General features: G+C 40.6%; 1 protein-coding gene across 1 annotated transcript in view; it reads left to right on the top strand.

Annotated features, from left to right (window-relative positions):
- The first annotated feature begins 7162 nt into the window (after positions 1–7162).
- Positions 7163–26159, top strand: part of KCNK10 (potassium two pore domain channel subfamily K member 10) — a 53439-nt gene continuing 34442 nt past the window's right edge. The window contains exon 1 of the mRNA XM_057371045.1: positions 7163–7214. Within this exon, the coding sequence (XP_057227028.1) occupies positions 7163–7214 (52 nt within the window). The remainder of the gene's footprint in view (positions 7215–26159) is intronic.

Below are 26159 nucleotides of genomic sequence, written 5' to 3'. Positions count from 1 at the left end.
GTGACTCTAGATGCTTATGTATGTACAATTTGTGTAGAAACTCAAATTGGGATGCAGTGCTACACTTCTTCAGAAATGCAGCAATAGCTTTTTCCTTGCAAGTATATTAAGACATTCAGTCATGAGCTGTTTTCATGATTGTTATACTGCTGACACACTGTTTCTACAATTAATATTAATGATTTCTAACTGTCATGCAGCGCACAGCCCTCACTCTTCCTACAACAGAATAATAATTTATTGATTCGATTTTGCTTGAAATATCATCCTGTTTCAAAGCAATTTTCCCCYGAGAGTTCCAGCATTGAAGGTGCCAATGGTGTGCAGATACAGAGACACAGGCAATTCAGAGTGTTCACCTTCTAAAAAGTGGCTAAACTAGTAATTTCAAAAGTTCTACATCTGACTGAAGAAGTGCATGTTCTGGGCTACAAGGTTGAGGGAAAATGTGGGACAGAACAAGGAGTGAAACTCAATAGAAAGCCTCATCTCATTCCTTATTCCACAGCTCTAATCTCRATTCCATTGCTTTCACATTTTGGGAACTACTTCTTACTACTCGAGCCATGTGAGAAATATGTTACCAAATTTAGAAAGTAGTAAAGCTCTTCTGAGTACTGGAAAAGTGATGATGATTAATGCAAGAGTTGTAGTCAGCRCTTCAAATGCTCAGTATAGCTTCTTTTTTCCCTTGCTGCTCAGAGGAGAAAGAAACAGGCACAACTGAAAGCTATAGGAGGACTGGTCACAGTGAATGGTGTCTGTGCAGACTGTTCCTCTTTGCTTTAACTGTTCTATAGCTGCATTAATCCCCACATTATATAGGCTGCTGATATGATATACTGCATTGTAAAACACTGAAAGGAACAGCTGCTGTTAGTGGAATACTTGATTCTAAGAAACGTGRAAATTTTCAACATGGGTAGTAAGACAATGCTTGTGAGACCAGCATTAACATCTTTGGTGTATAGAGCCCCTGATCCTGCCTCACTGGCTGATGAGGCTGCTGTCATGTCTGTGGGAGGTCAGGCCAGACCACCGGATAAGCATTCTTCCATGTAGCTGTATTAGTTCTACTGGTCCTGCTGRGTAACAAGAAAATAGGTAGGCTAGGCAGCAATACAGGAAATAGTCTGCACTCTTGCCCAGGATCCCTGTATCTCCTAAGTGCAAAGCTTTGTAAGTTTATTTCTTATATCTGGATGCTTTAAACAAAGGAACATTGGAACATGAAGCATATATATAAAGCTATGGGGAGTTTGGCTCTATTTTCCTTTTCTTTCTACTCAAGTAGTGCAATTTTATTAGATTCCTTAAATGACTTGTGCAGGTATGGTTTAATRTATTTCTGTGGTGCAATAAACCCTTCCACTTATTTATCCCTCATTCTGTCTTAAGGAGTCTGTCCCGCCCATTTATCCTTACCCCTCTCRTGTTAGATCTTTCTTCTCTTCAATCTTTCATTTGTATTTCAAGTACTGGTGTATTCCTGTTCTCTTTTGCCCTCATCACTAACCTGGTTGCCCATGCATCGGTCACTATGCTYCTGATATTGATCGCTCTTCATCCCCTGCCTCTCATTTTCCCTTTCTGGATATTTTGTGTGCTACTTTTCCTCCGTGCCTGCAGCTGCGTTCTTTTACCAAGTCTGCACTGGCACTGCACTGGCGCTGCATTGCCTTGGCAGGCCGGACTCACACGGGGCCAGGACGTTCATGCCCAGCGGGGCTCAGAGCCCCGTTCGCCCGCCCCGGGCGGTGCCAGCCCCGGGCGGTGCCAGCCCCGGGCGGTGGCTGCAGTGGGTGACGGACGGCCGGGGTGGCCAAGGGTGTCCCTGTCCAGGGTCCTGAAAGTTGCTGTCAGGCTGGGCTGGCTCCTGCCTGCGCCCTTCCTTGCGTGACTGCTACTGGTGTGAATGGCAAAGAAAGGTATCTCTGAAAACTAACTCCCAAATTTCCTATTTAATATGGAGGAAAGTTATCAACTGGCTAAGGTGGAGTTTCATGTATCTATCAAGTACGAAATCTTAGAAAAATGACATGAGGGAAGAGAATAGTACTGCCATAAAATGAACTTGGTGGCTTGTTTTTATTAATCAGGCTTGCTATTTTTGTCAAATATCAGCCTTTGATCTTATGAACATTCTTCAGGGACATAATAGAAAAACTGAGAGCCAGATTATGGTTCTCTTTCGAGTATGATTCAGGAGTAATTGAACTGAAGTAAAATTAAACTCATGTGAAACAGATGTAAGTGGGTTCAGACAGACTCAGTGCTTTGCAATTTTAGTGAATAATTTCTTACATGACAAAAAAACCCCAAACCCTACCATATACTAATACACTAATGATGTGTATGTACTTTTCCAGATAGAACTTTTAAAGTTCTACTTTTTAAAGTGAGATAACTACTACAGTATTGTCCCTGCTAGCCATACAAAGAGACTGATATAACAGGTGTCTGAAAGCTGGAGTCTGGCTAATGAGGAATGGGTATCAGCAAAGAACCAAGGATGATAAAGATGATTATAAACTGTGAACCAGGTGAACCCCCTCTTCTCTTCTGGCACTTAGATGATTGATGTGTGAGGATGTGAGAGACAAGATCATAGTGTGTTCTGTTTAGAATCACTGGCCAAAGGAACTGCAGACAGGCTATGGTACCATCCCAGCAAAGGTTATTACTGATGTGTAGTTGCCTCATGTAGATTCACTGTTTTCAATGAAACCATTTCTGCCAATCAGCACATTTTCTATTCTGTGGATAATCCATGAAATAATGAAAACGTGACACACTGCATGCTATAACTTAAAAAGTGATAAGAAACTCCACGCAATAGAAGACAATAAAGATAACAGGTTGCTTTTCCTTGCACAGTCCTGATTCTTAGTTAACTCTCTGATTCCTAATGACACTAAACCTGTAAACTATTGGAAAAAARATAGCCTTCAGATTGTCCTAAAGAAAAGGCTTTAAACGTTCTCCTCAACAGAAAGCTTCCTAGACAGTAAAGACATTATAAAGGATTCTGCACTGGATCATGTCCAAATTAATACTACTGCAGAATGGGTCAATAGAATATAAAGAACAGGATGCAATTCGCTTGGGTTGCTGTCTTGGTCTCAGTGTAAATAACAGCATTCCTGTGGCAATAAACTGAATGAAGAATAATCTTCACAATACCACATTTCAAACTATAGAGTTAACCATAATCTGAATAGTTATATACACAAATGAGTGTATGGTTAAGTGATGACACAAAGACTGTCTAGACTTCTATCTAACCATGTCTCATTTCTTCAGAGCATCTAAGAAATGGAACATACAAGTTACAGATGATTACTATCCACTTTCAAAGGAAAGTCATTTTTCCATTCCTACTCACTGGATTTAAGTAGGTATAAGAGGTATTTATTAATCTGTTTTTCTATGACTTTGAATTACATCACATTCACTTTTAAATCACTCATGCCATATTACTAATGAATGGTAAAAGAGCACTTAGGTTTTTTTTTTTTTTTTCAATGAGATAGCTTGTAATAGAAAGCCTCTTTTCTGTTGTGTTGTGACTGTCACATGCCCTGTCCTGTAAGGCACTGATTCTCAACTAACTCCAGCTCTGAGGTCATTTAGTCTGAACAATAAGCCCTAAATGAGAAGGAAGAATTTAGGAAGACCAGTCAAATCCTGAAAATTCTTATCCAGTTACTAAAATAGTTTGAACATGCTACATTTAGAATTTTTTTCTTGGTGATCTTTTATTTAAACATAAAGCATTACTGAATCCAYTTGGCTTATAAAAGCTGACAGAGTAACAGCTTGAAACTCTATAGCTTCAAGGCACCAGTTTTGCCTGTCATAAGAATATGACATCACTGAGGGGTGAAAGGCCTTTTCTTTGCATAGGATAATAGTTACGTTTCTATGCAGCAGCTGTGCTGTCAGTGAAAGATGCACTCATTGTGCCAAATCTATCTCTGGAGTAACCCCATTGATTTTAAATTAGTTACTTTGGGAATAAATTGGCCCACTCAATAAAACTGCAGGTTTGAGGCATTGAAATAATTGAGCAAGTTTTCCATGATCATAACATGGAAAAAAATTGCAAAACAATTACATGATGCCATGAATTTACGATCCTGACAGTTCACAATTGATTTGCCACAAGGTTTTTCAGTCATACAGCTTGAGCAGGTATGTAGAGATTACAGACACTTTTTGGGAAGCTGAGAACATTAAGGGGACACAAGAAACATGAATATGGTATTGTGTCATTATTATCTCTTTAGTGTCACCGTAAATCAAACAAATACGAGATGTCTCCATAATGCCATTCTCRTGAAAATTCCCCTTCTTCAGACAGTAAGAGTAGTGACACGTTTCTGGTAATGAGCTACCTGAAGACTATAGACTTCCTGCATATCTTAGCAGGGTTTTAATGCTGTTGGCTTTTCAGTGGATTGTTTCAGTTTGAGTATCTTAGGTGATCACAGGAGTCTGTGGCAGAATATACATTTCATCAGTTAACTGCTGATAGTTATGGCAGAGAGACAAGGTAATGCTTGGGTTAGGGTGATGCAATTGAGTAATATTTGTGTCTGTGTTAGGTTTTCCCTAGTAATGCACAAGGAACATGCCAGTAAGCTGGAAACCTTCAAATACTAAGGAAAWGTTGTTTACACACATATATGTTATATATGTATGTATAAATAAATGAATAGCTCTTTATTGATACCTATTTGATAGCTGATCTTGTTGGGGGTTGAAAAGGCTTCTTTGAAGCCTTTTAGGTTACTGTAACAATGATTCAAGCGATTACACAGCACAATTAGCAGAGCCTACCCTCACTTTTGTTCCCATTCAGTTTGCAGATGTCAACAGAAATCCTGAATCGTGTTCAGAATGCATCATGTCTTGATTGCAAAGGAAATACCGTGTACTCCTGATGTCATCATTGCAATCATCTCAAATTCAAGTCTGACTGAGCAGGCTCATTATCATTCTCACCATGTCCTTCCTTAGAGCAGCCTCTCCCGCCTCCTCCTGTACAGCACAAAACAAGAGCCACAGGGGTGCTTGGATTAGGGGAAGGAGAGACTCCCAGCACCTCCCCCAAGAAAACTTGCTGCATTACTTCCATCTAGTTTCTTCAAACTACATGCTGCTTTACAGGACCTTGCACACCACCACTAAATGAAAGGGTGGATTCCCCAGTACTGATTTCCTCTTCCTGTTTAGGGTTGAACAAAGACTGGGGAAAAGCGTGGATTTAGTTTCAGAATATGGATGTGAAAAGAGTCTGCCAACCTCCACAGAAAGAGTTTCCTGAGGAGAGCCATACATTTTTGGCTGCTTTGGTTTTGGGGTTTTTTTCTTCATCCAGGCAGATGTCTCCTTTTGGTCTTACAATGTTARGTAACATTTGAGCAACAGATAGGAAAGCAAGACAGAAAAAGGGCAGTTGAGGAAAAAAAAAAGGCAAAAAGCAAGGCACAAATTATTACAGGCACCAGGTTTAGATCACAAACATGTTTCCTGAAATTTCAGGTCTATGGACCTCTTGACTGATTCTGGTATGGGTCTCTGAGCATGACACACGAGAATTTGTGGATCTCTTTAGTAAGCCGTCCCCCGTGGATGATCTCCTTCAGACAAAGAGTTGATTTGCACTGTGGAAAAGAATAGGCAGGACAGGGTTAACTTCACACAGTTTTCCTTCAGGCCCCCAGAGGGGCTGGGGTTTTGTTTTCCTGGCTAAGGGAGGGGATCTGGGGCATGTATTGTAACTGGAACTGGAGACCTTTCTGGTGTTCCTAGCCTGTTGTGGGTTTGAGAGAAAGCCTGGAGGAAGAGGAGGGTGAATGCAGACTTGTAAAGCAGCAAGTGCCTGGTAATTTCACAAGTGTCCTCAGTTTCCCTGAAGGCCCCTGAGAACTTAYGGGGGCTTCGAGGGGTCTCCAGCTTCCTGCCCCTCCCTGCAGTTTGGCCACATCTTCCAGCCTTGCTGTGCCCAGCACTGCCTTGCTGCAAAGTGTCTGTCCCTGCCACAGTGCGGGTCGGGGACAGAAAGCGGAGCRGGGTCCCCTGGCTTTCGGGGTACCAGGTCCTGGTCCAGAGCCTGCGGGGGCTCCTGCGATCCCTTGCTCTTCCCCTCCCCCTGCGCTGCAGAGCCTCTGGATGCTGCCGTACTCCTGCCATGTGCTGCCGCCGCCGCTCCTGCTGCTTGTAGCTTAGTCGAGCGCGTCTCCGGCGGCAAACTCCGCCAAACAAGCCCGCATCCCCCTCTCGGGAAGGATACCCAGTGAGTACCAGCCGGAGCCTGCCCCCTCCCCAGGCACCCCGCCGCTGCCTCTTACAAAGGGACTCGCAGGCTCTCCCCACCCCCTTTTTAAGCCAGTGCAGAGAGGGGCTCCGTGAATTCCCTCCAAAGCTATAGGGTGGCTCCCCCCTCCTCCTCCTTCTCTTCCTGCTCCGGCTCTCCTGGGCGAGCCAGGCTGCTGCTGCATTGAGCCGGGGTGGTCCCCAGCCTCGCCCCWGCCTCGCCCCAGCCATGCTGCTGCAGCTCACTCCTTATGGCTGACTATTGCTACCCCTCTAATGCCCGGGGCTGAACTGAGGTGGGCTCGTTTTTGGGGGGAGGCTGAGGCTAGGGAGCGTGTGCACGTGTGGGAGGTGTCTCTGGGGGCGTGGGGGGCTGGCCGACTCCCCGATCCTTGCAAGCCTGCGTTCTCGCCAGCCCCGGTGCCCCTCGGTGGGCGCAGCAGAGGGGCTGCACTGCAGCGGGGACCCCGCCACCCTGACATCTGCAGGTGGATGGGGCGAGACAGCTGTGGGAGCCTCCCCGGGAGCCAGCAGCACCTTGGACCCGCTGCCTATCTCAGTCTGCTCTGCTCCTGCTCCCCTACATTCTCAGTCCATCCCTTATACCCCTCTCTGTGCTGGGGTCCCTGCAAACCCCTCCACTCCACTCCCCTGCCCTCCCCTCCCCTCCCCACCTTCTTCGATTTATTTGTGTATTTCTTTCCTTGGCAACCACCAGCTCCCCTCTGTCAAACAGCGCAGGCTCCCTATAATTTGAAATTAATTTGTTTGACTGCAGCATCGAGACAGGAAGGTTGGGAATTTATTTAATTCTTTTTACTCCCTTTGCAAAAAGGAAGCAATGAAATTTCCAATTGAGACTCCAAGAAAACAGGTGAACTGGGATCCTCAAGGTTGGTGATTCTCTATTACTATCATATCTACAATAATAACAATTATTATTCCTTGTGACTATTGACTCGTAGGAGATTATTTGACTCCAAATGGGAGGAGGTGTTGGATGTTTGTTTCCCATGTGCACTGTTCAGTCTTTCTGCCTCAATCCTTGCAGTGCATTAGAAAATACTACCCAGATGTGGCGTTGGGTGGCTGAGTGGGTAAAATCTCTTCTAGGTGTAAGTTTTACAGTTTTGTGTTTGATATCTCTCTTCTCTCCCCCCACTCCCTTTTTCTTGAGTATTTTCATGGCAAACTTGGCTGGGATGGCAGTGATCTCTGGCTCACAGCATTGTTTGTTTTATCAGTGGCTCCTTTGTTGTTTCTAGTGATCATTGTCTCTGCTAAATGGSTGGTACAGGAGAGGACACAGATAGGACTGCTTGTTCAGGGCTCCTTCACGGCACATGTTTGTTGGCTGGAGCAAAATGCTGCTACAATATAACATTTAGTGTGGACGGACCTTTAGTGTGGGTGGTATAAAAAGACACATTAAATAATGGAACCTAAAGGGACTTTTACACTCTTTACTCTGTCCTTTTAACAACTGACCAGCCCAAGTGGATGGTTTGTTTGACTATAGAAGTACATTTGGAATCAGTCAGTGTTTGTGTGATGATGGAAGGAGATTTATGCCAGTGCAGTGGTTTTCAATAAAATGATCCAAATGGTATTTAAAAATAAACTGTAATCACATACTCTCATTGCCTGACATGGGGAAGAAGTTAATCTGCATCCTACAGAAGTGACTGGAAAAGCTCCACTGGTAATTTGTGTACCGGTGTGTCATATTTCTTTGCATTGGTACAGGAGCACAACAACTTGAAGCCGTTGCTCAGTTTTGCAGCAGAACTGCTGGCAGCCAGTCGCTGTACAGCAGTGCTTGCAGGAAGTATAAGTGATAGCATGGGCTTTGATTATTTCTCTTCATTACACAGGTTTGGTTTTAGTGGTCAATTTGCCTGTCATCATCCATGCCCTCACATTTACAAAATGAAACATTAGAAACAGTTTCTCATGGTATAGAAGGAATACAGCAGAACAATCTATTGTGTACACAGTTCAGCTTTACTTTAAGCCTTGGTTCTTCTAATTAGGTGAATGCTGAAATCGACACATCAGCCTCCTCTGCCCTCATCTTCCCAACAAACCCATGGATAGTAGTGCTAACAGATTATTTAAATAACTGTATATTCCTTATCCTAGGGTCAAAATTCTTTGTGGTGAAAACTTGCTCTACCCAGGTTCACGCTGAATGTGTGATTGCTGCAGCTTAATTTTAATCCATTTTATGTATTGCAAAAAGCTCTTTCCTTCTTTCCTCTGACAAGGCACACGGGAGGATGTAGGGATGACATTCTGTGTGCAGCTCCTTTGCTTGGCAATCAGCTTTAAAGCATATGGATCCAACAGGTGGCTGACCACAATTTACTGATGTGACAAAACTGTAGAGTACTGTAGCAGTTAAAAGACCTCAAACCCAGCAGGTTCTTCAATGCCAAGCTGAATGCCTGCTAAAAACTGCAGAATCCTACCAGTTATTTCCCCTCAGTGTATTGACTTTGTTAGGCAGGCAGATAGGTTTCTGATCTATAGCCAAGAAGAAAGCAAAAAATGTTATTTTCTAGTTCTCCGAGAGATTCAGAAAATAGATAAGATTTGGTGGAATGGAAAAAAAGGCAATTTGGCAAGAAAAGCTGTCTAAGGCCCAATCCTTTAACCAACAGAGAAACAGTGCAGTGACACTGTACTCACATAGTCCCACTGAAGAATTGTGTGTGTCAAAGACAAGGAAGATGAGTTCTATTATTTTTGAAACAAAAACATACTTATATAGATACAAATGTCAGCAATGATCTTAATAAAAATCTTAGCTTTAACTAAAAGCTTTAAAATGAATTTGATTTACAGTCACATATGTAGTTTGTTTTCTTCATGAACCTGTGAAGAATGATGTTATGTTTTGCGTCTGTGTGTTATCTTTGGAGTTAAGAGCTGAAATAGCTTTTCTCAGATACAAAGAACAACACATAGAACATTGGTGGTGGAGGGATGCAAAGAATCTAAATATTAGAAGCACAGCTCATGTCCAGTTAATATTCACACTTTAATACCAGGCTCATTTCAGGGTGTGTTTTATGATTGTGCCCTGTTCTGGTTGTCAGCCAAAAAACATGCAGTTTCCATAGTTTTGTCTAGTAGGAATGGTGATAATTGTGCTAACAATACTTGGAAGAGATCAACCAATGCTGCTGGCAAGCCAGCTAGCAGCCCAAGGACATAAGTGAGAACTATGGTATCTCAAAGACTGTTTAGATCTGATTATTCCAGGCAATATTTTCTAGAAACTATACACTTTTCAAAAGGCYGGGACCACTTTTGTGTAGATATGGCTGTTGTGAAATTGATGATGTTGCTGGTTTGAGCCCAGGTCAGAATGATAGTCRGAAATTAATTAATGCTCGATATTTAACGATGACTAAACTATAAAGRTTTACGTAGATAAATAGATTAGAGGCTGCTGCTAAGCTTCAACTGGCATAAAACTGGTACTTTCAGTTCACATTAGCAAAGATCAATATACCATAGAAATACTTGGCGGAGAGAAGGGGTTTAAAAGAATAGAATTGTCATGAAGGATATTCTGACACAGTTAATGAGAGTGATTTCTTAGCCGTTAAACTGGTCCAAGCAAGGCTTAGAGACTGAAGTCTTAGTGATTTTATCATGTTGTGTATTATCTTTATGTGTCACAGACACCAAGTATGTCTTTGTGTTACATGTAAATGCTGAGTGTGTTTTCTAGATAAGTCAAGTATTTCCTAAATCTGGAAGTGTATAGGGTCTAGATTCTTATGGTGAAGTTACCATGCTATCACAGGCAATCAAACTATATAAAACCATTGCCAAACAGATCAAACTCCATCACGCAAGTCACTGGGACTTGGCCTTAACAATACACTGGGAAATATGCCCTAGAATTTGCTATATATTGATTGAAGACCATACCATTTATATACAGTGAGTGAATAGGGTAAGAAAATGAGTAAAAAAGCAGGTACTTTAAGGAACGTTTTAGGGAGCACTGGACACGTTGGGTAGGATATCACAGTATCCAGCCTTACAGTTAAAAAAAAGCTTGCTATTTTTGTTACTGGTGGAATAACCATGTTTGTATTCAATCAAAAAACATTTGATCTGCCTATCTCTGATTTTTGCTTCTCCCATTAGATGCAATTGAGGTCAAGTAGTAACAACTGAAATTAATGAAAGACCAGATTTTTAGTTTCATACCTCATACAGCCTCTCATCTATACTGTCTAGAATATAAGATTATAAYAGCATATGAAGACACTAATTCTTATAATTATTGTTCATATTTCTCCTTTTTTTTACAGTCCCCCTGCTGTTTGTTSCACCCACCTGTTGTCTGTGCTCGAATTGGCTTGTAATATCTTTGCACATATATTTTTATACAGTACTTAAAACAGAGTGTTTCTCATCCTGTCTGAAACATCTGGATGGTAATATCAACTAATTTTCTAAAAATTTTCTTCTTAAAATGGATTTTTTTGTAGAAAAAAAAAAGATAGATGAGACAGTTTCAAATATGCTTAGTAATTATCCCCAAATATGACTGTCTTTCAGGGCGAGATGTTTTTTTCAAGGGAAGGATGTCTTAGYGATGCTCTTAGTAGGAAGCCGATGGAATTCAGTCTTGTTTGTTCCTCCTTGCCTGCAGTTTCTGAATTGTTAAAGCCTTTTGGATACCCAGATGTTACACTGATGTTTTGGAACTCTGAAGTTTTGATTCAGGTTCCTGCATCCGTTCACATATACACTGTTTGCAGTTTGAAACTCTAAAATCATGTATTTATTACCATCCTTACATTTAGTGTGGGAGTTAATGGTCTGTGGGGAATTCAAACTGTGGTTGAGAGTCTGGAACTCCTTTTCAAATTTTGTACTGAATTACTGTTTAACCTTCAGGAAGCCACTTACCCTTTCTTTTCCTCCCTTTTTCCTAGACTGCAAAACAGGAATATTAATACTTCCCTAATGCACAAGGGTGTTGTGAAATATAATTAACTTGTTTAGAGCAATCTAAGATCTGCTATTGAAAGAAGAGCATATGCATTGCAATTAAATGCTAAAACAATTAGGAGGGAGCAAAACAGCCTGTCATCATACACAGATCACATCAATTAAGAAGTAAGGTTGTCTCTGCACTTTACAGCTAGAGGAAACTAGTATCACGTGCTTCTTTGAAAACAGCAAGCATCCAATTGAGTTCCCCCTTAGAAGTATCTAAACACCTTTGATATTCCCCAGCTGCTGCGTCAGAGGGGCTCAAGTCTTCCATATGTCCTTTGTCACATGCCATAGAATTTTTCACGTCACTTGAAACACTTCAAGTGGCATTGGACACCTATATGTGGAACAATGAGCTGAATCTCAAATGCCTTCATGCAGRTATCAGGATTGGATCATCCCATGATGACTGGAAAATCTTCAACATCAGCTACTCAATACAAATTAAACTGCTGGTAAAGTGTTACAAATTGCTGCAGTACCTGCTTTTTCTGTTCTTTTATTCAAAGAGACCAATGCAGAAGGTGGACTGGATTAGAAAGGCGTAGATGAGTRGAACAAAGGTGTTCATTTCTGTCCTCTGTTTTCAACAAGAAACATGAAGAGAAGTAAAATGCATCTCTGAGCTAGACAGTATGTTTCTGCACTAGTTGGTCAGTTATTAGTAGATCAGAAGATGAAGACTGTTCTGGGAAACTGAAATGTGTGAAAAAGTAGCTCTGATCCCCACAAATGACCCCTGGTCAGAGGCCACTGACCCTGTCCTGATTGTGTCACAAATTTGAATTGGCTACTTACCCACACATCTGATAGACTGGGACTCTGCTGTACCTAGTAAACATGGGTTGTAGAACACTGCAGGGAGCTTATTTAAAAGAGATATTTGAAGGAGGATTTAAATTGGACAAACAGGAGGGCACTTCCAGAACTTCATGCTGTAGACACAATAATGGCAAATACAGTAATGTATAAAATTTGAAGAGTTTGAAAAACAAACAGAAGAGAATGAAAAAATCAGAACTTTAGTAAAGGCTATGTTGAGCCTTCAGGGAAGACAGATGAGTACTGTGGACACCAGTGTGGTAAGAGATAGGAAGATAAACTGAATTAGGAGGAGAGGAAGAAAGACAGCAGAGAGCAATTAATTTTGTCATTGCTGTCTTTAGGATGCCAAATTCAGAAAAGTAAGATTAGTAGTAAGAAAGGGGCAGAGCAAAAGACTCAGGAGATTTCTTTGAGTAGTGAAGAAAGACTGAACTCTAGTCAAGGTAAGAAAGATATAGGGTAGGGTATCATTAAGATGTCATCCATACTGTGAGAAAAAGGGAATGAGAAAATCAAAGGCAATAGGAAGCTGTAAGTCTTAAGAAGAGTTGTCAGCAGTGGGAGAGGTTGGGACAGGATTGTAATTGCAGTGAGGAATACCAAAGCTCTTTTTTGCCTATATGTACGAGAGTAATCCATTAATGGCTTTTGCACAGAAAAGTCCCTTGGGCAACTCTTGAAAAAACTGATGCTACCTGAAGTGATGGAGTTTGCTCTTGTGATAAAGATATATGATACCAATTTTAATTGGGCAGGTTTGGGTTCAGCTTTTGGTATTTATGTAGCTATTTATGTGGATTTATGTGGATTTGTGTGGACTATATCGTCTTCAGACAGAAGAGTGCATATAGATGGCAATGCACTTTAATTCTTATCCTCTTGATTTAATCCAGAGCTAGGACTTTTACCACTCACTTCAATTTGAGCAACATGGAATTCTTTTTAAAAGAACTGTGTTGTTGCCGCAGGCTGAGTTAAAAGCAAGGAAGTGCCTTATTGGGAATCACTGGGGAAATAGAGGCCCTAGATTTTGTGCTCTAAATAGGGTAAGCACCTGGAGTGAAATGGGGAGGGAAAAATGAGGAGGTGAATATAAGAAAGGGGGAAGCAACATACTAGTATTCAACAGGTAGAGTATAACAGAACTCAGTGTGCTTCTAGTGCCTAACCCTTATTTTATATTAATTTCAGTGTAATAGGAAAGGCCGAAGCAGAGAATATGAATGCTGAGCAGTTGTCTGTTTTTTATATAGGAGTTTATGTAAAAGAAGTGACATTCAGCGAAAGGCTAAATAATACCTTTTAAAATACCTTTTTTCATAGGAATATCTCTGGTTTTTGTTTTCTCTAAGTAGTTAAAAACAACCTGGGACCTGGCCTTTGTCAAACAGAGGCTGCTTTCATCTCGCAATTCCTGAGACATCGGTTGTTCTTCTGTTGTTTGTCTATAATATAATGGTAAACATGCTCTAAGATAAAGCAGCTGATTTTCATAAATGATGTGCCATGCAGTTCACACCTGTTACCCCTATTAGATAAAACAACAGGTGAGAACAACACATATCCTACACCATTGTACTTTAGGGTGGTAATACCAATCCTTTTACTATTATTCTCCAAACATACTTTCTGGGTTGCTTTACTCACAATCAAATATCAACTCATATTATTTAAATAAAATTATACTTTAAAATTGAATCATGAATCTCTTACTTTCTTGATGGGTCACAGAATTTAGGGACTGTTTCCTTGGTTTGGGAATACAGAAACCAAGAATTTAGATTAAATCTTTTTCTTTAATTGCTAATACAATTCTTGTGCTATTACAAATCTTTCTATTGGCAAAGTGTCTCAAGTACATGTGTTATTATATGTTATGCAGTTGTCCTAAAATGTGAGCATAGGAGAACATTGGTGCAATTTTGAGGTTAGGGTAGAAATTTCAATGTGATTATATCATGGTGTAGGAAGTTGAAATTAAAGCTAGTAGGGTGATAGAATCTGTTATCAAAACCTGTATGAGAGAATAAAAAAGTGGAAGAGAATACACAAGCCTGGCTTAATTTTATTTTTCTGGTTTTTAAATGGAAAGGGAAGATCCTGTTGCAAGCTGGAATTGTGACAAAAGGTGAGAGATATAACGTATATCAAAGGGCTTGAAACATGTTGCACTTAGGATCTGGAGTCCTGAATAGGAGTAGTGATCAAAGTCTGGGTGTGGTTCAATTTCTTTTTTTAAATCCATACATACTTAGGTCTAGCATTTTGTGTGAGTTTGCTATTAGAAATTTTTGTAAGACATTTGAAAAGAAATAAAGACCTAGCAAGGAGGAACAAAATGAGTTGCTTCAGGAAATATGGATTACAAAAGAGTGAACCAAAATGTGACAGAGTCAGATCTGCTTCCAGAAGTGTGGAAAACACAGAATGAATAGACTGCACCTATGGTAAGGGTGAATATGCTCTGAAAAGAAATRTGTGGACATAAAGATGAGTTTGGCTGTTTCCACTAATATTCACTGTTTTCAAGCATGTGATGTTCTTTCTGCCCTTTAGAAGAAGMCATGTATTGTAGTTCATATTTTAAAATGCCCTGAAATATCTTTGTGTTCTCTGTTGGTTCCTCAGGCATGTATCAAGTTCTTCCTCTGTGAACAAAACTAAATCACAGTATAAACAATCTCATGGACATATTATAAWTTTTTTTATCTCATTAATTAAGCATCTTTCATAGATGATGTTCTGTTTATTTGGTGAGTCTCATTGGAGAAACATGCTTAATGTTTCTTTAATTTGTTCCTCCATTCTGTCCCCAAGTAGATGCATTTAATACATTGGCATCAGTTCTTTTTCTGGTAATCCATATATTATGCATGAATGTGTGACCCTTTTTTGGCTGCAGAGAATAGACTGTTTAATTAGTAGGGGATAACAAAAGAAAACACCAAAAAAATCTTCTTAGAAAGCAATACAAGTTATTTTGCTATAATTGTCCTACAKGATCGTCACAATCCTTTAAGCATCAGGCTTGTAGTACCTAGGTTTGCTAGAGACATATGTTCATATCTCAGCAGGACTGACTCATGTTTTCTTCTCTAGGAAGGGAAAACAACATGCTACTGACTTTACTGGATGAGGATTTTGGATTTTGGCACCTTAAACTTGTGCCACTAACAATTTGAAGATTCAGTGATAGGTTGTTGAAGGGTGTTTGGATGATTTCTCACTTGATACTGCAATATAATAATATCAGCATGATTTGAAAACAGAAAATACATACTGACAGCTTTTCCAGGGCTTTTAACCTCTCAAATTTCATCTTAGAGAAACACAAGACAGTCCCTAGCTACTGTGTGTGAGCAACCTCATTGATGAAAGAAATGGTACTGCTGAAGCTCCCAGCTGAAATGCAGGAAGCAGCTCACATATCTCAAAGACATTCTCTTAGGTTAACTCAGATCTRTCACTGATTACTTAAATGTTAAGACTGCTAAGTCTGGATTGCACAAGAAAGCATTGGGCAGAGAGGTGTAGAGTAGCAGCAGTCATGACAACAGCAGAAACACCAGAGTTACCTCTTCATGATGCTACAGCCTAATTTGTCTCCATAAGAAACAGAGCCTCTTTATTGGGTGACAATGACATACTGACATGGAACTTTGTGACCTGAATTTCTCATTGCTACCAGACATTTTTTGTTCATTCCATTTTCTAAAAATAGGCATCTGATGACATTTAAGGGGCTTTAAGGTAGATGAGATATTTGTATAGGCCTGGTATATATGATAATGGACTTAAGGGACASCTCTGCCTTTCTGGAGCAACAGTTTAAGGCCAATTAGAATATCCTATTRCTGGGGATGGGCAGCTGAATTGCACCATTTGAATGTGACTTAGTTGGTGAATAAAACAGCTAAATATAAGTAGATATCTGAAATTCTAAGGTATTCTAAGTTTCTGAGGATCTGTTAAGGTTAGGAATATATGGTCAAATATGATTTGTGGGGCCAGGAGAATTGTCAGTAAATGTTTGTTATAGGGTCAGCAGAATTATTCTCTAGGCTGCACTGACCACATCTGTATTGATAGATTAATGGGATGTATTCCAAGTTACAGCGAAGGAAAGAAATGAGGCAAGGGTTATTTCTGCTCACTTACACACCGAAAATGTAAAGAAAAATGTGTGCAATATAAAGAATTTAGAATAAGAGAATATAAACATGACTATGCTGAACAAGTGCATTTCAAGCAGTAACTTTCTTTTCCAGTAACTTGCTTTTTCTTGTGAAAGATCTTTTCTTCACAGATTAATTTCATCCTACATATCTTATATGTATTCATGCTATTCCAGATAAGTTTTTAAAGTACTGCAAAACTTCCATTCACTTTAACTAAGAGTATTAATATGTATAAGAACTTAAGACCACAAAATAGATTGGATCCTCAGATTATGAAAATAGTGTAACTTCAGTGAACTACAAAAACAGCCCAAGCAACACGCTTCTTACATGATTTCATGATTTTTCATCACATGATGAAAAAACCACTTTTTTTTCTGATTCACAGCAAGTTTGAGAAAKTATCACTTATTGAAATGGTATAGCATTAATGAGATTTGCTTTAATTCAAAGTATTTTTCTGTAGATCCTAATCAGTAATTRTATTGGGGGACACACCACTAGCCTGATGGTCAGTCAGTGGGGCTATTAAAGTCTCCTTCTCACAACTGAGAGGATCAAGAAATTCCTTCACTCCAGGCTGTATTTCTGGAAGATAGCCAGCATTAATCACATTCCAAGTGTAGATTAGATAGTTTCCTTCTAGGAAGGCCAGCATGAATCTTTGCTTTTGTTGTCTCTTTCACTTGGTTGTTTTACCACTAGGTTTATTTCAATGAGAATGTTCTTCCCTTTGTACACAGGCTTTCTAATGCTAAATTGCAAGGCTTAGGTTTCCTTGACTAGTTTATGTGTCCATGAGACTACTGGCTGAATTTCTTTTCCAAATGCGTGACATAGGACATTTGGAAGATTCGAGCAAAAAACCATGACCCTACATCATCCTGTGAGTACTTTGGAGGGAAACACACTGAAAACTTGTGGTAGGAGATTCAGACTCTGCTTAAATGTTCCTGGATTCACAGGACACTTCCTACTGAGGAAAATTAAACAGCTTGTTTCTTTCAAAGCACATGATGATGCAATTAAAAATTTTGGTTTAGTCTGTAAAAAGATTATGGATAAGCAGCAGCATCACTGTTCAACCTGTCTGTTGTTCATTGAAGGGTGAAATTTGCAGAGAACCAGAGAGCAACTGTGCATTGCCTGGTTCATGTACCATACTGACAAAAACCTAGCTTTTCTRTATGTTACCTCATGAGGAAAAACAATAGTATGTTCATTTCTGCTGACAGGAACTCTTTCTCATAAGTCATCTCTACCCCGCTAGAGCTTGAGCCAAAAGCACTTGCTTCCTATTTGGCTCTTGACAGAGCAGAGACCTGCATGAACTAGAACTCTCAATTCAGGCAGGATAAAGAATAGGATAAGAGGATAAGAATTACCAATGTTTTTCTAGGGAAACAGGTTTTAGCATGATCTATTGGTTTAAGTCTGATTTCAGGTAGAGAAAGGTGAGAATTTTTCATGGGTTTCTCTGTATTCAGTTTCGCTATAAATAGCCGCACAAAGCTGATGATAGCACTGCTGCCAATGAGTGTGTTGGAACAAACACAGTCACCAATCTTGAAGCAGGAGGGTTCCATATTTGGGACTTGCCCCTGTCAATCACTTTTAATCTCTTCTCAATACTTCCTGCTCCTCACTGTAATGCTTCTACTCTATTTTTCATTCTCCCAATACCTGAAGTTCATTGATGGACCCTGTCACACATGAACATGCGCTCAGGTATCGGAGGCAATTGGAAGGGTAGTGCTGAGAAGAGGAATTGAACAGGGAGTTACGGTTGTGCTACCTCCCACGCTGCCAGCACGGCTGGAGGGAAGTGAGGGACAAGAGCAGATGGATGGATTTGGAAGAGGGCAGGGTGGAAGAGAGGCCAGGAGAGAGAGAAGGCAGAGCAAGGGCAACAAAATTCAAACTACCTTCCAGCAGTGAGTGTACAATCTCACTCCAGCACAAGACAAACCTCTATCAAGTATTCATCTGGAYTTGGCAGCTCTGTAAGTAGTGCTACAAATGGTGTCAGTAGCATTGCATCTTCATGCTAATGCTAGTGTTAGCTGGGAAGCCCCTGAGGACTGCTGTCCTGAAGCCAAACTAGAAAAAACCCTGGTGCTTTCAGCTATTCCTGGAGTTCATGTCCTGCCTTAGCACATCCATTCTTTTGACCAGTGAGCTGTCACGTATGCATTAGAATAGCACAGTGCCTGGGAGAGGGAGGAGGGAGGGGAAAGTATCCCAGCATCCCATGACCGTGACTTTTGCAGACATTTTTTTTTTAATGTCAGTGAATAAGTTCTGGCAGATACCTGCTCAAGCCAGCATTGGGCTTCCTGTTGTTTACCTGACATTTGCACAGCCTCAGTAGCAGGGGCTCTAAGGCTGTGTTTGCAAGAGAGTAACTCTTGGGCAGTGCGTTTTAAATTTACGGGCATGCTCAGACTGCGGTTCTGACAGCGGAGAGGCTGGGTCAGAATCTGGAAGTTCTTGTGAATAAGAGCAGCTTACACATGGTTATCATATTTTTCCTTTATAATCAACAAAAAAAGGAGTCTAATTTATGTCTGTCTATTAATCTTGCAACAGATAGACTGGCAGTTTGTAATGTATAGTGGAAAACAGCATGCCCCCTAGAAGAACTTGCAAATTTTCTAATACACTGATGACAAATCATTATACCTACTTGATGCACATATGGCAAAGYGCTTGTTTAATCAGCTTTTGAATTTACTCCTGAATTTAATTAATTTACTAGGATCTCTGTGGTAGTGTTTACATGAGACAAACTGTGAACACATACAGTATTGTTTTTCCTCAGTGTCACAGGGCTTTATCTATTATTTGTGAAATGCTTTGAGACTTGGCACAACTGATGCAAAAAGGATTGTTGAGGTGTGATTGATTAACTTACACTGAAGTAGAGGGAAAGGATTTCAAGAGCATTTTCACTCTGGGAGTTGAGACTAGAATGTCAAGGTGATTGACTTTTTTTTTTTTTTAAATATTTTCTTAACAATTAGTCAGGTTTTTTTACAAATTCTGGACATTGAGTACAACATTAGGCTGTTTTTCTGTTACCCTTCACTGGTAGCTTTTCTTCTTGAATTGACAGGGGTATGAAGGACAAGGATAACACTGACAAATAATTTCTRGCAGATGATTTTATGCCCTGTTCTTAGATACTTCCAATAAAGAACAATTCAGTATATTGGTGGCTGTTTCCATGCTTAGTTCTCTTTTTAGCTAGATATTTTCCYAATATATAGTCCCCTACTTCCTTGGTACAGATTAATCAGTTATTTCATGTGCTGTTATTAAGAGATCTASGGAAGAACTCATCACTGTCTTTAGTTACTCAATGTCTTATTTGTGAGATTACACTTCACCTTTTTACCTATAATCTAAATCACATTTTCATTTATATTGAGCAAATACTTTGGAAAGCTGCAATGGAAATTGATGATGGATATGGAAAAGATGACTGCATTGACTATTGATAAGGACATATACAAAAACAAATTTAGGAATGATTTCATTGGCATAGTGAGATTTTTTTGGGTTTATATGGGTTAAGGGCACTTAGATTTTAGCCTTCAGTCTTTTTATTTCCCTAGGCCACCACTGTCAGTTTTCTCTTTCCCTGCTTTGAAAGCTCCTGTGAGATAAACTGCCATTCGTCTGTCCTTTAAAACATTTACAATTAAAAATGGCACAGTCTTTTACAAATACTATAGGTATGAAAAAAGCATTCAGACCTTCCTCCCTTTCTCACTACACATTCTTGACTAAAATTAAATTAGCTGATACATACATTTTTCTATCTCTTTAGGGACACTAGGTTCAGAATTGTTAAATCATACAATGGCAGAGAGTTTTTCAACAGCCTCACAAAGCAAAGGGACATAGCTTAGCTCAGGGGAATGATAATTGTATAGACTTTTTAATCTTTTACACACTTGTTAAACTGATTACAACTAGATTAATAAGTAATCCAACCTGTCCAGTTTACCCAGCACCCAATTTCAAGCTATTTAGCATCTTCAAGAAGATTGGGATTTTCTTATGCTTTTTTATAATTGTCAGAGACATCGATTGTATTGCTGCTTTATTGGTTACATATGCATCCACTTCCTGCCTGCATGAAATATTTAATCAATTTAACTTTTAGCTTTATGTGAAAATGTACACTGCTGGCACCCATTTTTCTTAAATGTATGTAGAAAGTGAGTGAAATAAAGTGCTTACATTTCAGAAGGGAAAATTAGAATGAAAAGTGATAAAAAGTAAAAAAAATAAAATCCACTCAATAAGACAAATGAACGTTTTTGTTCCAAATTGACCCAGCTCCAGTAGAGAGTGACAAAAGTGCATTATTGTTGAAATGATGGTTGCTGCCTTGGTAGCTGACTCCTGTTCAACTTAGTAGTTTAAGTCCTGATCTATACATTGATACTGGTAGGGCATGACATGATGATTTTTTCACCAAATCCATATGCAAGTAACTGGTGAGACTTGGAGGAAAAGCAGTGCTGAACAATACAGTCTGAGTCATGTCCTCATCTTTTTTGCCCCTGTGCTAACTGTCTGTGATGGATTGACCTTGGCTGGCTCCCAGATGCCCACCCAGATGCTTTCATTCCTCTKCAACAGGAGTGGGGGAGAAAATACAATTGGAAAAGTTTGTAGGTTGAGACAAAGCCAGGGAGATCACTTAGAGATTGCTATCACAGGCAGACAAGACTTGACTTGGGGAAAATTTATTTGATTTATAGCTAATTAAAATAGATCTGGCTTTTAAGAAATAAAGATGAAGGTTAAAATGTCTTCCCCGGCTTTACTTTTTCCTCGCCCAACTTTGTTGCTTCATTCCTGTCTCTTCTTCTTCCTCCCTACCTCACGTGGTGCAGGGGACATGGGTAATGGGGGTTTTGGAGGGTCTAGCTTCTCTCAACTGCACCTTTCTCCTTACACTTTTTCCTTGCTCCTGCATGAGTGCACACCAAGGGCTGCAGTACATAAACATGGTCTCCTCACAGGCAGCAGTATTTCAGGAAATATCAACCTGCCCTGGACTAGAATCATCTGCATGCTGAAGTGTGAATATCTGCTCTGGTGTGATCCTCTCTGTGAGGTCCAGGGAAATACCAACTCCATCATGATCTCTTCCAAAACTCACAGGCTGCAGGAGARTATCTCCTACAGCTTCTGAAGCATCTCTTTTGCCTTCACTGACCTTGGTGTTGTTAGAATTGWTTCTCACACTTTTTTCCTCATTCTTTAAAGTCTGCACATTATTTTCCCATTCTAAAATATGCTTTCACAGAAGTGCTGCTAGCTTCACTGATGGGCTGAGCTGTGTCCTGTGGTTGGTCCTTTGGAATGTGCAGGAACTGGCCATGTCCCGAATGGGGCAGCCCCAGGTCTTCCACAGATACCACCACTGTACCCACCTTGCCACCCAAACGAAGTGTGCTGTCATGCAGACCAGATAGCCAGGTACTTGTTTCCCACAAGATTTGTTCTTTGGAAAAAGCTGCTTTCAGATAGGGGTGATATTGTCCTCCAGTGGAAGGTAAAATTCATTCCAATTACTTACTACACAGATAAGTTATTGTCTGCCACTGAAGAAACTTATGGAAGAGAGAAGAGGCTTAGGTTCTCCTTGGTTCTGCTGATCTACAGTGCCACCAGCATCACTGCTGTGTGAGGCCTCCTTGTTGGGAAACTCTTTCTAAAATGATGGAAAGCAGTGCTGAAAACGACACCTTAGCTCAGACCATACAGATTTCTTRATTTCTACCATGTTTCAATGTGGGCTGTTTAAGATATTTTCTTATTTTTGCCTAAACTATAGTTTTTTAATGAAAAAGACACATTATAAAACAGTGCCTTTTTGTTTTCTTGTACCAGCTGTGTTCCAGATCAGTTAAGTAGTTGGGGTACTCCAAGAGCTATTAATTACTATGCTTCAATTATAATTCTGGTGCAGCAGAATTATATAGATTTTTGTGGAAGCTTAATGAGAATCATTATTTTGAGCACTGGATAGGATATGACAAGTGGCACAGAAATTACAGAACCCTTTCGGTATGACTACTCCCAAAACTGCGGCCAGGGTTGACAAAACAAGGGTCAGATATAATTCTCTCTGATACATATTGCTGACATTTCTCTCCCCACCAACAGAGAGAACTCCGTACCATGAACTTTTGCACTATTTCACTAACATTACCCTATAGTAGGAAGCAAATAGTGCCTTTATTCTTATGCAGTTTTGTAACCTAACATACTCCTCCTTCCTTGCTACCCCACTCAGTAAATGGGGCAATTGAGAGAAATCAGTGCTGCTTTTGTTCTARCAGCACATCCAATCTATTTTGTTTAATGTGTATTGCCCTTTCTGCCTTTACCTGTCTCTCATACTCCATGGAATGCCTTGCTGCTGATGACTGCATTTGCAGCAGACAGCTGAGATGTTGCTGAACTCAGCAGCACTAATGCTGCGTTAGAGAATCCACTTCAGGGAAAATAGTGTTAGATTTAACCCATGGGGTGCTGCTGCAGTGAAAATCTCTATGCACTCTGTGTTTTGCTAACAAACAATATGTCAAGCTTTGCTTTGATGAGCTGAAAATGTAGTAGTAATGCTTCTCACTTTAGTGACAGTTTGCAGCAAAACACTGTACAAACAGTAGGGTGAAATTCCCCTTGTGTGGCAGGCTTGCGATGACTTTCACTGCTTAATCTGTATGCCTTGGGGATAGGCAAAGGGACCAGGGCCAAACCGGGGCAAAACATGTCAACATTGATAGCAGTTTTCTTGATCCATGACTGTATGAATCCTCTGGTCCCCAGGCAGCAATTCTTATTATTCTTATTCCTCAATCCATAACAACCGCCACAGGGATACCAGTGTTTGYCCCATATGCAATCGTAGCCTGCAGGCAGGATTTTTCTCCCGTTTCTTGATCACAGCTGTAATGTCACCTGTTAATTAGCTCGCATCGTGCAAAGATGCTGCACAAACACAAAGGCAAACACAATCACTGTCTGCTGGGATTTTTGTTCTAAGAGTCAGACTTTCTAAACCAGCATCAGATTGTTGAATGCTTGGTTATAAAATTTCAACTTTAATTGTGCAGGTTAAATGGATGCTCTCTACAAAACCTGTTAAAAACCACTACATAAAGAGATGAAGAATGGGGGCTGGTGGGGCGTGGAATAACAAGCAAAGCAGGTCGTGGAAGTTATTTGCTATATCCTCAAAAAGTAAAATTATGGTKGTTTAATGACTTTTTGGTTACACATGGACAGAAACTTCAACATTTCATTACTTCTACCTGCTTCCTGTTAGACCATCTAATTCTCTTCTTTCATAGATCTACATGCATTTTCTGTTTGTGCCATACTCATGAGAAGTTCMTATAGGTGATATCTTAATGCACCATTTGCCTCCACTATTTCTCTAACATACCTCTTACACTTGCTCTGACTACCAGGCAGGGCCCTGCTATCTTAACTCAAGCAGCCATTAGCTGAAAGCACTTGGGGAGTCTGTGGGAAGGATTTGGGGTTGGAAGCAAGCGCTGGATACCCACATCACCCAGGAACTTCAGTTTGGAGATGAGTGGGAGCCTTGGAGTGAAAGATTACATGTTATCCACTGCTGGGCTGCTTGTTTTCTTGCTTTCCATACTGTTCAGTCAGTAAGCCTTTTAATGCTAACTTCAGTGTGTGAGTATTTCAGAAGAGGGACTGGGGGGAGGGAAAAACTGTCCAGTTAAACTGAAATGACTCTAAAACAATTACAGCCAGTGAAGTCCCTTCATCCCTCAGTCCTTTATGATCCAGTCTAAAGAAGGTGGATCCACCTACTTAGTGGTCAGTTCAGGGAATCTGTAGTGAACTTTGTTAACACCTCACAGATATTTCTGAGCTGGGAAAGAATGCTGGCTTATTAAGTAGTGCTACAGGAACAATGTAGAAGTGCCAATAACCCAATGTAGGATCTTGTAAAGCTGYAGGGAGGACTATTTGCTCTTGAATTTTCTCGGTGAAACTGGACTACATGATGAGATTGCATTATAATTCCAACTAAACTTCTAGTTTAATATAAACATAAGGAAGACTTTAAGGGAAATTTTGGATGCTTGACTATGAACATGTTTGAAGAATGCATAATTTCCTCTCTTTAAAGAAACCTCCTGTTGTATTATGGGGATTTTGGGAAAAAATATTGGTTCTTACCTTTAGATGCGCATCAACAAACCTTTTAACTTGAGCTGAAAGTATTTTTTTTCCTTTCTTGGATGGAGCCACTAAAATGGGAGATGAAGTGTCCAGTTTCATTTTTAATTGTCATGTTTCAGACTTAAAGCCCATTGCTGAGTTTATTAATGTGTAATTGCATAAAGCCTCTATGTAATTCTGTGCTGAATTCTGTGAAAGTAGGATTTTTATTAGATGTGTCTATTATCCTCTCATTAAAATGTACATACATTGCTGTGTGTCTGTGTAACACAGAAATGTGGAAGAAAATGAAGTTCTAAATAAGACACTATTAAACCTAACTTAAATTTTTTCACTGACAGAAATTGTGACAGCAGTAATACAGAGAAGGGTATATTTATTTTAAAAAATTGTAGTTGGTTTAAAACATTTGAGAAACCCTTCTCCAAAATCAGGTTTCTTTGTATCTCCTATGTTAGCATATTGGGTAAGATAGTTGCCAGGATACATGTCATGTGACAAAGCTGCCTTCCCAGGGGAAYACCCCATTATTTTTTTTAGATATTTCCCTGTGGCTTTTGTTAGGATTCCATGGCTCATCTCCCTAAGACTGCAGGTGTACTCCAGGGTGGCTAGCACCAGAGTCACTGCAAAAAACCCTTGCTAACACCCTGTCCCTCTATTTTTGTATCTTCTCACAACTTGCCAGGGACAAGCATGATATTGTCCCTCTACGCCTTCACATCTATTCAGAGCTCTGCCAGTGAGCCCCATTGGTTTCTGAGCAAGGTGAATCCTGTCTGATACCAGCATGCCTGGTTCTGTGTAGAACCATTCTATTGTCAAAATCCTCCAAATTTTGATGGTGACTCCAGCTGTGGAGCCGTACACTCAGTTTGCCCATTTCTTCCTATGTTGCTGCCTTCAACTAGAACTACAGAGGAGAATATAATCCACACCGCAGATTCCCTTACCAAACATGTGAAGGCTCTGAAGTCCTTTTTGATCACTCTCGGATCTGCCTTAWGTGGCAGATCAGGAATGGACAGATGTCTGAGGGCCCGGCCGGGCTGGGAAGTGTCTTGGTGGTGACCGGGGCCAGGCCCCAGGAGGCAGCAGACCCCGCTATGGACTGGGCCTGGTCAGTACATGGGGCCTGGGCAGTACATGGGGCATGGTCAGCACATGGGCCTGGTCAGTACATGGGGCCTGGTCAGTACATGGGGCCTGGTCAGTAATGGAGCATGGTCAGCAATGGGGCCTGGTCAGCACATGGGGCATGGTCAGCAATGGGGCCTGGTCAGCACATGGGGCATGGTCAGCAATGGGGCCTGGTCAGTACATGGGGCCTGGGCAGCACATGGGGCCTGGTCAGTACATGGGGCCTGGGCAGTACATGGGGCCTGGGCAGTACATGGGGCATGGTCAGCACATGGGCCTGGTCAGTACATGGGGCCTGGTCAGTACATGGGCCTGGTCAGGAACAGGGGGCCGGGTCAGTATGCTGGGCCCTCTGCTCCCCACAGGAAAGAATTGCCTACAACTATAATTAGTTAAGCTTTGCCCTGTCATCTT

This window comes from Malurus melanocephalus, unplaced genomic scaffold (genome assembly GCF_030028575.1).
Source record: "Malurus melanocephalus ecotype Western Australia unplaced genomic scaffold, MMel_1.1 scaffold_0, whole genome shotgun sequence".
NCBI lineage: Eukaryota > Metazoa > Chordata > Aves > Passeriformes > Maluridae > Malurus > Malurus melanocephalus.
Note: the sequence above shows the minus strand (reverse complement) of the source record. Positions and strands in the feature narration are given on the sequence as shown.